Source organism: Anas platyrhynchos, chromosome 3 (genome assembly GCF_047663525.1).
Source record: "Anas platyrhynchos isolate ZD024472 breed Pekin duck chromosome 3, IASCAAS_PekinDuck_T2T, whole genome shotgun sequence".
NCBI classification, from domain to species: domain Eukaryota; kingdom Metazoa; phylum Chordata; class Aves; order Anseriformes; family Anatidae; genus Anas; species Anas platyrhynchos.
Window position 1 is genome coordinate 42,002,319 of NC_092589.1, and position 13,269 is coordinate 42,015,587.

General features: G+C 37.9%; 1 protein-coding gene across 10 annotated transcripts in view; it reads right to left on the minus strand.

Moving 5' to 3' along the window:
* Positions 1-613: 613 nt before the first annotated feature.
* MTA3 (metastasis associated 1 family member 3) overlaps positions 614-13,269 on the minus strand; it is a 156,519-nt gene continuing 143,863 nt past the window's right edge. For 9 of the 10 annotated variants that reach the window (XM_027454127.3, XM_072035754.1, XM_027454132.3 and 6 more), the window contains one exon: positions 614-4,217. In XM_027454127.3, coding sequence (XP_027309928.1) covers positions 4,082-4,217 — 136 coding nt within the window. In that variant the 3' untranslated portion in view covers positions 614-4,081. The remainder of the gene's footprint in view (positions 4,218-13,269) is intronic. The other variant, XM_072035753.1, reaches the window with a different exon arrangement.

A 13,269-nucleotide genomic window follows, 5' to 3' on the forward strand; every position in this document is an offset into this window, starting at 1 on the left:
TGCTTCTCTTTTTTATTTAATCTTCAATACTGTATTTCAATTCCAACCGTTAAAACTTTATGAGCAGCAGGAGCATATTCTGCAAATTTGTTGATCACTGTATAGTACAATCTCAAAACTCTTATCCAAACCCCATGTATTCCAAAATTAGGTTTCCTCCCTCAACATGCAACATTTGAATAAAAAAGTCCTGACTTACTCCAAAAAATTCCACTGTGCAGTTATATAAACTCAGATCTCTTGACACCCACTCTGGTTTATGAAGACACGGGTTTATATAAAAGACCTTCAAGAAAAAATTAAAAATGAGTATAATTTTGCTGACATTTCCAGAGGATTCTAATGCTTCCATTACCATAGCAGTACACATATATAAATACACTGTGTCCACTGTATTCTACTTTGCAATATAATATTTCTGAAGGAGTACAATTGTTCTCTGCATGAGGCTGTAAGATGTTATGCTGTGACTATATCAGAAACTACTATGCAGCCATTCCATTTTATTTAAAACTTTATAATTAGGAAAGTACCTAGGTTAAAATGATATTTATAAAAACTCTTGCTTCAGATTAATAAAAAGTGCACATTCTGTAAGTGCAGATTCCATTTCTTTTTTTTTTTTTTTCTACTCATTTATTCTTCGTTTCATTTTCAATCTCCACTTTTTCAAACCACGCTGCAAGTTTTGGACTGTAGAAACAATAGCTATATTTGCTTTTGATCAAAGCAATGGTTTAAAAGATGTAGTTTTAATGTCACCAATACATTTCAAGTATTTCAAGAGCTCATTTTTTCCGTCCTATACAACCAAACTTCTATCACTAAGTAATAGCCTTTAAAAATAATCTGAAAAAATATACAAAAATATTTCAAGAGTGCAGAATAGCTATATACTTGAAATCAGCAACAAGGACATTTTAAATTTCAACAAAATCTTCTTACTCTTTATGAGACCTCTGAACACAAAAAGAAAATGCATTTCGCATGGTTTTCTAACTCCATATTTGTAAGAGCAGAGGCAGATTTTCAGATAGCTTTCTTATTTAGCAAACAAGAAAATAAATCATATTGCAAATGCAGTGCTGAAGCTGCCTTAATTCTCTTGCTCACATCCATGGTAAGAAGCAAATGTCTTGTCCTTGCTTCTGAGGTTTATGTTTATACTCAGTGTCACTGTTGATGACTGAGATATGTTTGCTAGGTTTAAAATAACTAGCTTGAGAAGCTTGATAAAAACAGTACTGAGCTCTGATTTGCTGTGGATATACTGTTATAACTTACACAGGAATGTATCATCTTTGCTCAAGGTCAGTAGAACAAAATCTTTAACAACAGACAGCATGGAATTGCAAGACACTGTGGAAAGAACTGTCACAATTTCTACAAAAGTTTTTATGCCCAAACCTAGCAGGAACACATCTTCATCTAATTGTCCATCGATGCTTTCTGTTGAAATTCACAGGTAAATCCTGCTTCCATCCTGGAGAACATTTTACATGAAAGGTAAGACCGAGAGAGAGCAGGTAAAGACAAAGATGCAATACACAGGCGTGCAGTTTTCTGTGCACTGTCTGCATTTTAGGGGAAGGAAGGTCTCTATGCAGCTGCATGCGAAGCAGTTTAAAGATGGAACCGAAGTTATTTCAGTAGACAGTCTCGTCACTGCTTCACCCACCCCAAGGGCTGGCTATTGCAACCTGTGAAATGACTCTGCCAGGCAGGGGCACAGCATTGCTGCCAGAGTATCCAGATGAAGTGCCTCAGCTTGAAACTGCAAAGGAGGGTTCTTCCTTACCTTGGATGCTTGATGCAAAAGATAGCTGTATCAGGCTGCGTAACAGGGAGTTGCGTTAGGAATCTCTCGCTCCTCAGAGGAAAAGAAGAAAAAATGACTTCACAACACACTATTACAAATGCTAATATTTTTGTCAAAAGCAGAAACACACAGATTTTACAAAATACTAGCTAGACATTGTAGCACACTGACTAAAAGAAATAATTTGAGTACAAGCTTAATAAGGCAGGGTAAAAAATCCATCACCTTACAGCAAATGACACTTTGAAAATGAGTCTGCTGTGTGTGATTTCAGTGGTGCCTGAGGGAGAGAAAGCTCTTTCTGTTCATGTTTTTCATACTTTCAGTCAAACAGATTGCTGAATAATCATGTTTTCTTTATTTTAATGGGTGAGGAAGCAATTATACAGAAGGTGTTTCCATATGTCGCAGTTAATAAAGGCAATTCTTACTAATAAGAATAGGTTGTCTCCGCTCAGTATCTGATGAAAAGCCCTCCTGTTGTGAGGAAAAAGCAGATCGTGTGGATAGAAGAGACTCCTAGGGCAGCACACTTCAGTGGCTACTGGCAAGAACTGTAAGCAGATGAATCCCAGGTCTTCTCCAATCGATTCCCAATCAGTGACATTCACTAGGGTGCTAAGGGTACTAAAAGCACTTCGTGTCACAGTGTCTCCTTCATATTCACCCTTTTCTTGCTGGTGAAGGACAGTGGACAAGACCTGGATCCATCACTCTGGGAGATCATCAGCAAGTCCTTTCAGGAGGTCAATGTGCTTTCTTTTTTGAGATAGCATCTGGATGACCATTTCAAGAGATAATCTGACATGGACATCACAGCTAGTTATAGGCTGGTATCACAGATGCTCTTTCAGGCTGAAACTGAAAATTGCACGGGGGACAAATAATTGGGGGAGGGGGTTGAAAAACCCAGAGGTATGAGACACCACTTACACGTTTGTCCTTCTAACCACAGAGCTGGGTACACATCCACAACCAGATGAAAACCTGACATCTGTACTATACTGTTAGAGCTACCTAGTAAAGAACTAGGAAAAAAAAAGTCTTGGAGCTCATCTCAGCTTATTGTGATGTGTTCAGTGGCTGACTACCTCTGAAAAAACATATGGAAACCAAATCTAAGGAAGGACATAATTTGCCTCAGATAATCAACATATCTCAGCTAGGTTTACACAGCAGTGCTACACACTGGTTGCCTCTTGATTTCAAAGTAGGGCAAAGATTGTTCACCTGTAAGTACCTGAGTAGAAAAAAGACCTGCCTCTGTTGCCATTCCCACTTACAGGGGGACTGACAGCTTCCTACAAGTAGTTACAAAAGGCACATCATCTCTCCATGGTAAGTGTCTACCTGTAGCCTTACAAGTATGAATTTCAAAGCATTCTGCAAGACAACTTTCTTAACCTGATGTATAAAAATGCAGTAATTATTTTGCGGAGAGGCTTTGTTAATAGGAAATACTCTATTTCCTCTGTTTTCCTGGGAATTGCATTTTGCTGGTTTTGACTATTCGGAATAGACTTCAAGAAATGCCAAAAACACCCAAAGAAATAGGTGGATGTTTGCAAATATATAGAAAATTGGACCAGTTCTTACACATGCAACTTGTCCAGCTAGATGTTCACTGCCACACATAATACTTTCCAGTATTTTAACCGAAGTTAATATGGCCAACATTTTGAAAATTTGACACTAATTCTGGGCACTGCCTAACTTGGTCTAAGTTTCCAAACTGCTGAACTCCTTCTCCACATTTCAGCCTTTGGATGATCAGCAGATCAGAAAATTAAATCCAAAGTGACTCAAGATGATACTGTAAATTTCAAATACCCAGTCTGCAGCTCATTTTGAAAGTGCAGCCCCTAAAGACTAAATCCTGCTTCAAAGACACTGCAATAGTTTTGAAAGCTGCCTATTTTCATATCACACCACTAGAAGACATAGATAAACGCAGTGGGTGTACTCTGCATCCATACTCCCTGTGGTCAGTGTGAACAGTCCCTCCCTGACCAGTCAACTCTGATGATGGGGAATGAGGGGAATATAGCAGGATGATCACTGATAGGCTTGCACAGCGAATCAGAAGTAGCCCTTGCAGAGGCAAGGGAAAACAAGAGCTGCTGTTGGATCCTCCCCAGAACACAGAACCCAACCACAACATGTCCATACAGTGTGTCTGTCCTGAAGATGTGGAAGGTCCTGTTGTATCTGCATTCATAATTAAGGTTTTGACATGATTATGGTGCTGATGCTGTTATATCTTCAGTGCATGATGGTTCTTGGCTCTGTTCGTGCCTGCCTATTGTTCATGAGAGACTTTGTCTTTGCAATGATTGGAGAACAAGGTGTTCTGGAAGCTCTTTTCAGCTGCCATCTGGTAAACTTCTTACGGATTTTTCTGTATGGAGGGAAGGAGAGAAAGGAGAGAAAGAAGAGAGAGACAACAAGAGAGGTAAATCTCAGTCTTTAACAGACTGCTCGAGAGTCAGTAACAAACAAACAAGCAAATACTCTTACCAGAGCAGGAAGGCTAGTTCAAGGAAAAGAGACTTGCAGTCAACAAGAGTGAGCCCTGGCCATCAACTGATGATTCACAGTTGCCTCCAACTAGTAACTGATAATTGCTCAGTGAAAAGTGAATTGGTGTTAGACAATATTTGGACAACATTATATGAAATCTTAGGCCAGAATGCTCAAACAGGGAGTCCTTATGTGTGATTTCAATATAGGAATGAAGGATCACAGAAGAAAGAACCACATTAGCACTCAAGTGAATGTGTTACTTCTACAAAAGTGATGGACTGGGAGCAATTTTCAGTGTTAATTTCACTGCATTAATTCTGTAAGTAATGGATCACCGGCGTCTTTGTGCTTTTTGAACTTGTGCCTTTCAGGTGCAATAAATTCACTTTAATTTTAGTCAAACATACTAACTACAGGTGGTCATGTTGTTTGTATTATAATTTCATGCAAGGATAACTAATTCTGACACAAAAAGCTTTGTTAGGTTCCAACTGCTCTGTTGCCTCTGTATTATTATAAATCAAAATCATAATGCTGACTATATGGAGTAAAGTAGCAGAAATCACAGAAATGACACACACAGAGTATGTCAAGAACCATCTTCACTGGCAGAGTCCAGAATATTAAATGTTGGTGGAAAATTGCTTATTTTCTGAATTCACTCAAGTCCATTATCCCAGCTTTCATTTAGATAGTTTATAAATTACAGAGATTTTGAGCTTATGTAATTAAAGTGAATGATGTCCTCTAACTTTAGAGAGACCAGGCCTTCTAATTCAAACTTTCCAAGTTGAAAATCTGACCCGATTGCAAACTACACAGTGCTGAATTGCATCAAGGTGCATCAAGGCTTTGACACAGTAACAAAGTGATTTGTCCCTTTCATCTTAACAGGCTGCTAACTCTGAGACTGGAAAATGGTGGCACCTAACATTGAAAATACAGGGACAGCTTAAAACATACTCTCATTGAGTACTAAACAGGCTCTTCTTTGCATGTTAAATTTTCAACGCAGATTTAGTTGCTGGTTGAGTATTCCTCAGAAATCTAAACTTCCAATCAAGTAAATGAGACACAGAAGAGACCATAATCAAGGACAAAACAAAAAGCCCCAAATCAGAATAATATATCATGATCTTGGAAGTTAGAGAGAGCCTGAAAAATACACCTATTTTGGTTCATGTATATGAAAGGTACAGGGAAGTATTTGCCTTGGCTGCCTGAAGGTTGGATGTCATCAGCATCTTATGGCCTACAATAACAAACTGGAATTTAACATCATTCAGTAATAAGCACAATAAAAGAAAAGAAAATTAATCCCCAGAAAGGAAAGCTTAGGCTATTCATGCAGTCCACAGAGAAACAAATTTACTGTTTGAGTACTTACTTTACATGGTCTTCTTTTTTAGGCCTAAGAAGATATTCAATATATTGACAAGAAATTGCATCCAGAATGGTAAAATCATAGAAATTTAACCCGAGACTGGTAGAAATATGCACTTCTAAAATGAGGAGACAGCTATGTTTGGTAAATCTATGTTAATAGACAAGACCTGTTATCTGCAATGATTATAACGGGGATCATTCCAGAAAAAGCTTAAAGAACTGGATCCCTTCTGATATATTTATCATGGAAGTGCCTAAGAATGGTTACATAGGAATTAGGTCTTCTCTGTCTGGAAAGGTGATGGGATTGCTAGACCACTGAAGTACATCTACACCATGGCACACAGAATGGGGAACAAACAGGAGAAGCTAGTTGCCATTGTACTGCAGAAAAGCTATGACACAGTTGCCATCACAGAAACATGGTGGATGACTCACATGACTGTAGTGCTGCAATGGCTGTCTATAAACACTTCAGAAGGGATAGACTAGGAGGGAGAGGTGGGGTAGCCCTTTGATGTTAAGTAGTGTTCATATTGCCTAGAGCTGAACAATGGCAATGATGGGGTTGAAGGTTTATCGGTAACAATCAAGGGGAAGGCCAACAAGGCCGATGTCATGATGGGAGTCTCTTATAGACCACCCAGCCAAGATGAAGAGGGAGAGGAAATATTCTATAAGCAGCTGGGAGAACTCTCACAATCACTGTATTTTGCTTCTCTGAGTTGTGTTGAATGGAGTTAAATCCAGCTGGATGGCAGTCACAAGTGGTGTAACCCAGGGCTCAGTGTTGAGGCCAGCTCTCTTCAAATATCTTTATCAGCAATCTGCACGAGAGGATCAAGTGCACCCTCTGAAAATTTTGCAAACACCAAATTAAGCACGAGTGCAAGAGGGATCTGGATAGGCTGGACCCATGGGACAAGGACAACAAGGCCAAGTGCTGGGTCCCGCACTTGGGACACAACAACCCCATGCAGAGCTACAGGCAGGAGGAAAAGCGGCTGGAAAGCTGCCCAGCAGAAAGGGACCTGAGGTATTGGTGGATTGCTGGCTGAATATAAGCCAGAAGCATGCTCAGGTGGTCAAGGCCAACAGCATCCTAGCTTGTATCAGGAATAGGGTGGCCAGCTGGACTAGGGAAGTGATTGTCCCCCTGTACTCGGCTCTGGGGAGGCTGCACCTCAAGCACTCTGTTCAGTTTTGGGCCCCTTGCTACAAGAAGGACATTGAGGCCCTGGAGTGTATCCAAAAAAGAACAACAAAGCTGGTGAAGGGCCTGGAACACAAGTCTTATGAGGAGCAGTTGAGGGAACTGGGGTCATTTAGTCTGAAGAAAAGAAGGCTCGGGTAGACCTTATTGCTCTCTACAACTACCTGAAAGGAGGCTGTAACAGGGGAGGCTGTAACAGGGTGGCGGTAGGTCTCTTCTCCCAGGCAACAAGTAATATGACAAGAGGAAGTGACCTCAAGTTGCACCAGGGAAGGTTTGGTTAGATATTATGAAAAAAAATCTTCACTGAAAGAGTTGTGAGGCATTGGAACAGGCTGCCCAGGGAGTTAGTTGAGTCACCATCTCTGGAGGTATTCAAAAGACACGTAGACGTGATGCTTAGGGACATGGTTTAATGGTAGACATGGCAGCGCTAGGTTGGACTTACGATCTTAGAGGTCTTTTCCAACCTAAGTGATTCTATTCTATGATTCTACATTTGTTTGCAGAAGTTTGCATTTATTTAAAGAACTAATGTGATCGTTAGTCATTTGAGAAGCCCACAGTTTATAGAAATGTTAGAGAATAGTTCACCCATCTGAATTCTTAATATGGCAACTTCATAAACCATCAAGTAGTTCCTAGTACTGAAAGTAATTGGCAGTTCACACTAAATATAAGAACGCTAAAGTATTAGGATTAAGATTTAAGACTATTAAATAAAGACAGTAAAGTCAAAAGATGCAGTTATTAAATACTGGTTCTAAACTAGCATGAAAAATGGCAGAATTAAAAAGGGGGAGGTCATCAGCACTGCATCAAGCAAACTGCAAAAACAGTTTGAGCTCTTCAGTTGGTATTAATGAAAGTAGCTCTATTTAGGCTGTCAGAAGGCCTAATCTATGCACTCTGAAAGGAGAATCCAGCACTTCTATTTAAACAGGACTGTGATTAAACAGGATTCCAGAAATTAGCTTTCTGGGATATAGCCTTTCAAAAATAAAATTGGAAAGATGGAAATTTCCACTGACTTCATTAAACATGCTATTTGAACAATTGTTTTGCTAAACCCAAACCTGGTTCTTTTTACTGTAAAAATATACAGGGTGGAGGAAACTGACTACGCTGAAGACTTTAGCATCTAAAAACAGATAAACTTTTTAATAGTCACTGATAAGGTTTTACAACCCTTCAGCTTTTTTTTTTTTTTTTTTTTTTTATTAACATTTGAGCATGCGGGTTGTAATAGTAACTGATGAAAGGCAGGAAATTCAAAGATAACATTGTTGGCATTGTTGGTCCCTCTCTCTCTCAAAACACTTCAACATGCTTTCCTCCCTCCCTAAGCAATACAACAAATTAAGGGCAGAGTCACCTTTAATGTTCAATTTCCTGTCCCTTTTTGAGTTAACACCAGCCATATGTTTTAATTACATAAAGCTTTTATTTGGTGGTGGCAAGTAAATGGCTTTAATATCTGTAGTGATGATAACATCCTTTGCAGTTGTTAGGAAAGAGTAATTGCTATTTTCCCCTGCTTTTTCTTTTGATTCTTGCATGAGTGCTTGAAGCATGATGCATTAAAGACTTCATTTGAAATGCTAATTTAAAAATATTTTAAAGCCTTTGCATTGTATTTCTAGTCCTCCTGAGACCAAAGGTTGGAAAGTAAATCAAACCTTCAAATAGGTGATTGGTATATAATGCTCACTATGCTCATTTTTATGTCAAATGTGATGCATTGCTGCCAATGTGGGAAGATGGCAAATTCTTTATGTCTGCATGACAGTAACTGTAGATAAAGGTAAATAAGACTTCTAGCAGCTATTCAGAGAAATATGGAAATGTACATAAGTACTACATACTGTTAAGATGTATTTTATCTTTTCAAGTTTTATGCAAGGACTGTAACATACTGGGTAGAAAGAATAGTTAGGCTGAATAGGACACTCATGCCATGCTTAAATGTAACCAGACGTTAAAAAAAAAAAAAAAATCAAAGAACTAAGCCTTTCTTAGGGATTCAGTGAATTCTATGCAACTAACCATCTGCTGAAGTTAAGCACAATCCTATATAACCTGTTGTGATGTCCAGATTTCTGAGCAATAGAATTGCTGCTAACAACATTTCTGATTTGTAGAAGCTGACTCAAAGTTCTTTACTTAAATGCCATGCATTAAAATAGAAGCGTTTTTAAAACTTGAATAAAATAAAGTGACCTTCAGTCAATGTTAGTCAAGAATGCATTTTTCAAGCTTTTTCTAACCTGAGTTAAAGACATTACTTGCTGTAGCTCTGTTAATATCAGGCATATCTGTCTGTTACTGCTTCTATATATATAAGCTGCTGTGTATCAGTACTGCCTCCTCAACATTGCATTGAGTTGTGGTGACTGGAGCAACTTTGTTCTATTTGGCTATACCAACATTATTTAAGAAGGAATACAAAATAAAGTTATGGCAGAAGATTTTACTGAGAGAGAATTGTGTGTAAAGATCTGCTGAAACTTTAGCAGATGACAAACCTTGTTTTGAAAGTGAGCAAAGCACCATTATTTTCAAAGTAATCATGATTCCTTGGGGGGTATTACACTTAATTGTAATTTCTCTGAGGGTTTGTTTTATCCAGAGGTACACTATAATTACTCAGTGGATTAAATTACAAGTGGGGTACTATCTTTGGAGTCTGATAGTCTTTCCATTAATTTCAACAGGCTTTTAAATAAAGTGAAAGGCAAAAACATGAGCAATGCTGAGTCTGCTAAAAGAGAATTTAACTGGGATGAACCTGTAGGCACAGATCCTTTGAAACCTGACATATTCCAGAATGACTAACACATTACTTCCTTCATTTCTACCTGGGTGAAAATGAGGAGAAGTGTGAATGCTGCATTTTATTTACCTATTTGGCTTGCTGATTTAGACTTTTTGTTTCTTTCCCCTCAGCACTTTATGGAAAAGCTTACCTATATTCCATTAAAGTTTTGATCTAACCTTAAAATTACAAAAATAAGGAGGCACAAGCTACTTTGAAGGCACAAGCGGGTTGATGCTGATATGCTTTTTAAAAATAAACTCCTTTGTGAAATGTTCATTTACAAAACAAATCAGAAGTGTTTTAATAAGTATCAGGCTACTGGAGAGCATTTGCCATAAGCCACTTAGTTCCATTATAAAACTAATATAGATGGCAGAGAGTGGTACGATCTTTATAAGATTAAAGAGATGCTGCTGTAGACGCTCCAACATCATTTAAATGTTGTAATAGCTTGCCTTATTTTTCTCCTCTTAGCAATGACACATATTCCTTTGCTGTTGGTTATCTTCCAATTTGGCATGAATATTTAGAGGAAAACTGTCCTCTGTGAACATTAATTTACAGACACACCAGTTAAACATCATGGTGTCAGATCTTCCTGAGCAGCTTAATATAATATTTTCAAACACCATACTACATTGAAGGCTTCTCTGGCATTTTGTGTTTCAGAGCAACAGCTTATAGCTACTATGAATATAAAAAGTAATAAATGTTCTAGAGCATTTTCTTTACTGGGAGGAAAAACCCAGGTCAAGTGTTTAAAGCACGGACTCCTGTGATCATGTCATGCTTGCACTGCGGCATGGCATAATACACTTCTCTGTCTCTTTCTTGCTGCTGGTTTAAAATTTACTCAGATAAATTTCCTTTGAAGCAGAGACCTTCACTTTGTGTGCATTTATAGAGTGCCTAGAACAACAGGGACCTCACCTATTCCTGAAATTACTAATATTGGTTTTACTGCAAACAACTGGGATGGCTTTTGGAAAAATCATCTCATCCATCAGGTTTTTCCATGCTTTCATTTTATCTGGAAACAGTATATTTCATTAATACTGTACGATATCTAAGGATTCTCAGAGAGAATAAATTAAAGAAGTGCACAGTATTATTTTCAGCATTACTGCTGGTTTTTTTTTTTTTTCAGATTAAAGCTCGAACTGAGAAAAACTTATTTTTTAACCCCTAAGAAGCACTATAAATAGACCCTGTCATATATCAGTCATCACATGATGACTAAATCTTAACAATCAGCAATAGACTTATTCTCACAGTTCATCTGTGAGCTTGGTATTTACCACCAAGAGACTAAATTTACCTATTGCAGACAGCTAGGGCAAAAATGATTGCACATCGGTTTCAGTTCAACACCAACTCAATCACTTTTTGCCAAACCTGGCAGCACCAACTCCACTGTACTACTTCCCACCCCCTCTGATTTCTGGTAGGCACAATTAAATACAACACTAGTAGGAATACAACGTGGTAGGAATGATAGACACCACAGGTCTCAACATGGATTAACCAGCTGGATTAATTAATGGACGGACTTGCCCTGGTTCTTGGGAGCAGTTTTGCTAACTCAGCAGTGACATCTCCCATTGCACACCAAACAGCAGTGCCTATCAGAAAAGCATGCATAGAGCCATATGTTCCTCAGAGAATTTTTCCCTTAAAGGGAAAAAGGCCTACCTAGGATTCATAGCATTCAACAACAGCATCCAGCTTGGTAGAGGGGTTAAGAACTGATAAGACCTAGCAAAGGTAGTTCAATGGAATGGATAAAAAGTAAATTATTCATACACTTTCAAACAGAACAATGGCTCAGGCTTCAACAGACAGGTAACCTGAGCTATGGGACAGCTGCTTTGAACTTTATCTGAGATTAATTAGCCTCTCCTTAGCTACCATTGACTTCAGATGGTTTAAGACATGAATCCTGCTCTATTAAAGGAAGAGTTGCTTAACCTCTCCTCTCCATGAACGTATACACAAGACCACTGCAAATTTATCAATATGTAGGCTTTCAACTACTTCCCAAATGTCTTGCATAGTAATTCACAATTCCAGAAGACAATTTTTTTTTTTTTTTACCTTTAAGAAGGGTTTGGAACATACAGCTTCTGATTTCTGCCCTTGGGCTACAAACATCAAGTGCCATTTCCCTAGCAACATTAAATGCCACTTTGAACATTTTCAAAAATATCTTCTACTAAATACGTATAAATCCCAGATGACCTTACCTGACTAGTCTCAGAATCTTGATATAGATTCAGAAAGACTTTTTGGCTGGTTTCAATTATATGATTACATTTGACTTCTTGGATGGTATGTCCCTTAAATTAGGCATATGCTGGCCAAATGCCTTGGTGACACAGGGTCTAGCAGTTCATTCCCAAAGGAATTGTGAGGAAGATCACAGTTTAATAGTTTGCTTTAAAAAAAAAATAATAATATGATGAAGAAAGAAATTGAAGAATATGAAAAATATTTGTCTATGATATGCTTCATAGGAAAAAAAAAGATCTTATATTTTTGTTGTCTTTTCCAGTTTTGATACACTTTAAACACCCCATCATAAACACTTTAGTATTTATTAGAACTTTTTCAATACAAAACTTTTTAAATGGCTTTTTTTGAGCCTTTTTGTTTCTTTTCTTACTGTGTTTGATTACTTCATCTAAGGTTGTTGGCCTGAATACTATGTTTACAATACTATAATATTATTTGAGGCTGATAAAAAATGACAATATTTTATCAATATGTTATCAATAATGCAGATACTTTTCCTGGAATAATATATATACTGATAGAGTGTATTTGGATGAGCTTCTTGGCACTCTGGCTATTTGCTATTAAGCAAGGGCTGAAAATCAAAATTAATAATTCTTACCAGAAAGAGTTGGAGAGAAAAATTTCCTTCACAGAAGTGTCCCCCTAGGGCCCTGCATCACAGCAACAATCTCTGGTGTGATCAGTATGTACTCTACACACAGAAGCTCCTATGTAGAATACAGATTAGAAATCTGTACTGTGGCACCAATAGAGGAAAGCTTTGCCACAAAATTATTTGACATGCTAATTTCTAAGGTAATCTTCATTTCAGATCAGATTTTTTATTTAACATTTATATTATCAAGGGTCCACTCTAGTTCATTTTCTGACTAGGGCAAGAAAATTTCATCCTGCTCTTCAGTCATGGCCAGCACTTTTCCTGTCAGTATCTCACTGTGCTTGCTGGTCTGGCTAATTAAAAACTGCAGAGCATCCTTGAGAGTAGGCATTCATTCATATTACTCAAGTTCACAGACAAAAAAAAAAGGAGGTTCAGAGGTTAAATGCTTTGTCTGGTGTCTCATGTCATGTAACAGAGGCAACAGGAATTGTGATGCACAGATCTGAGCTTTTATCACTTGCACAACACGTTTATTGTGTTTGGTCAGGTAAATATTTTTAACCCTTATCTATAGCACAAGTAATGAAACCAGCCAAGTCTCCTTAAATGTTTGA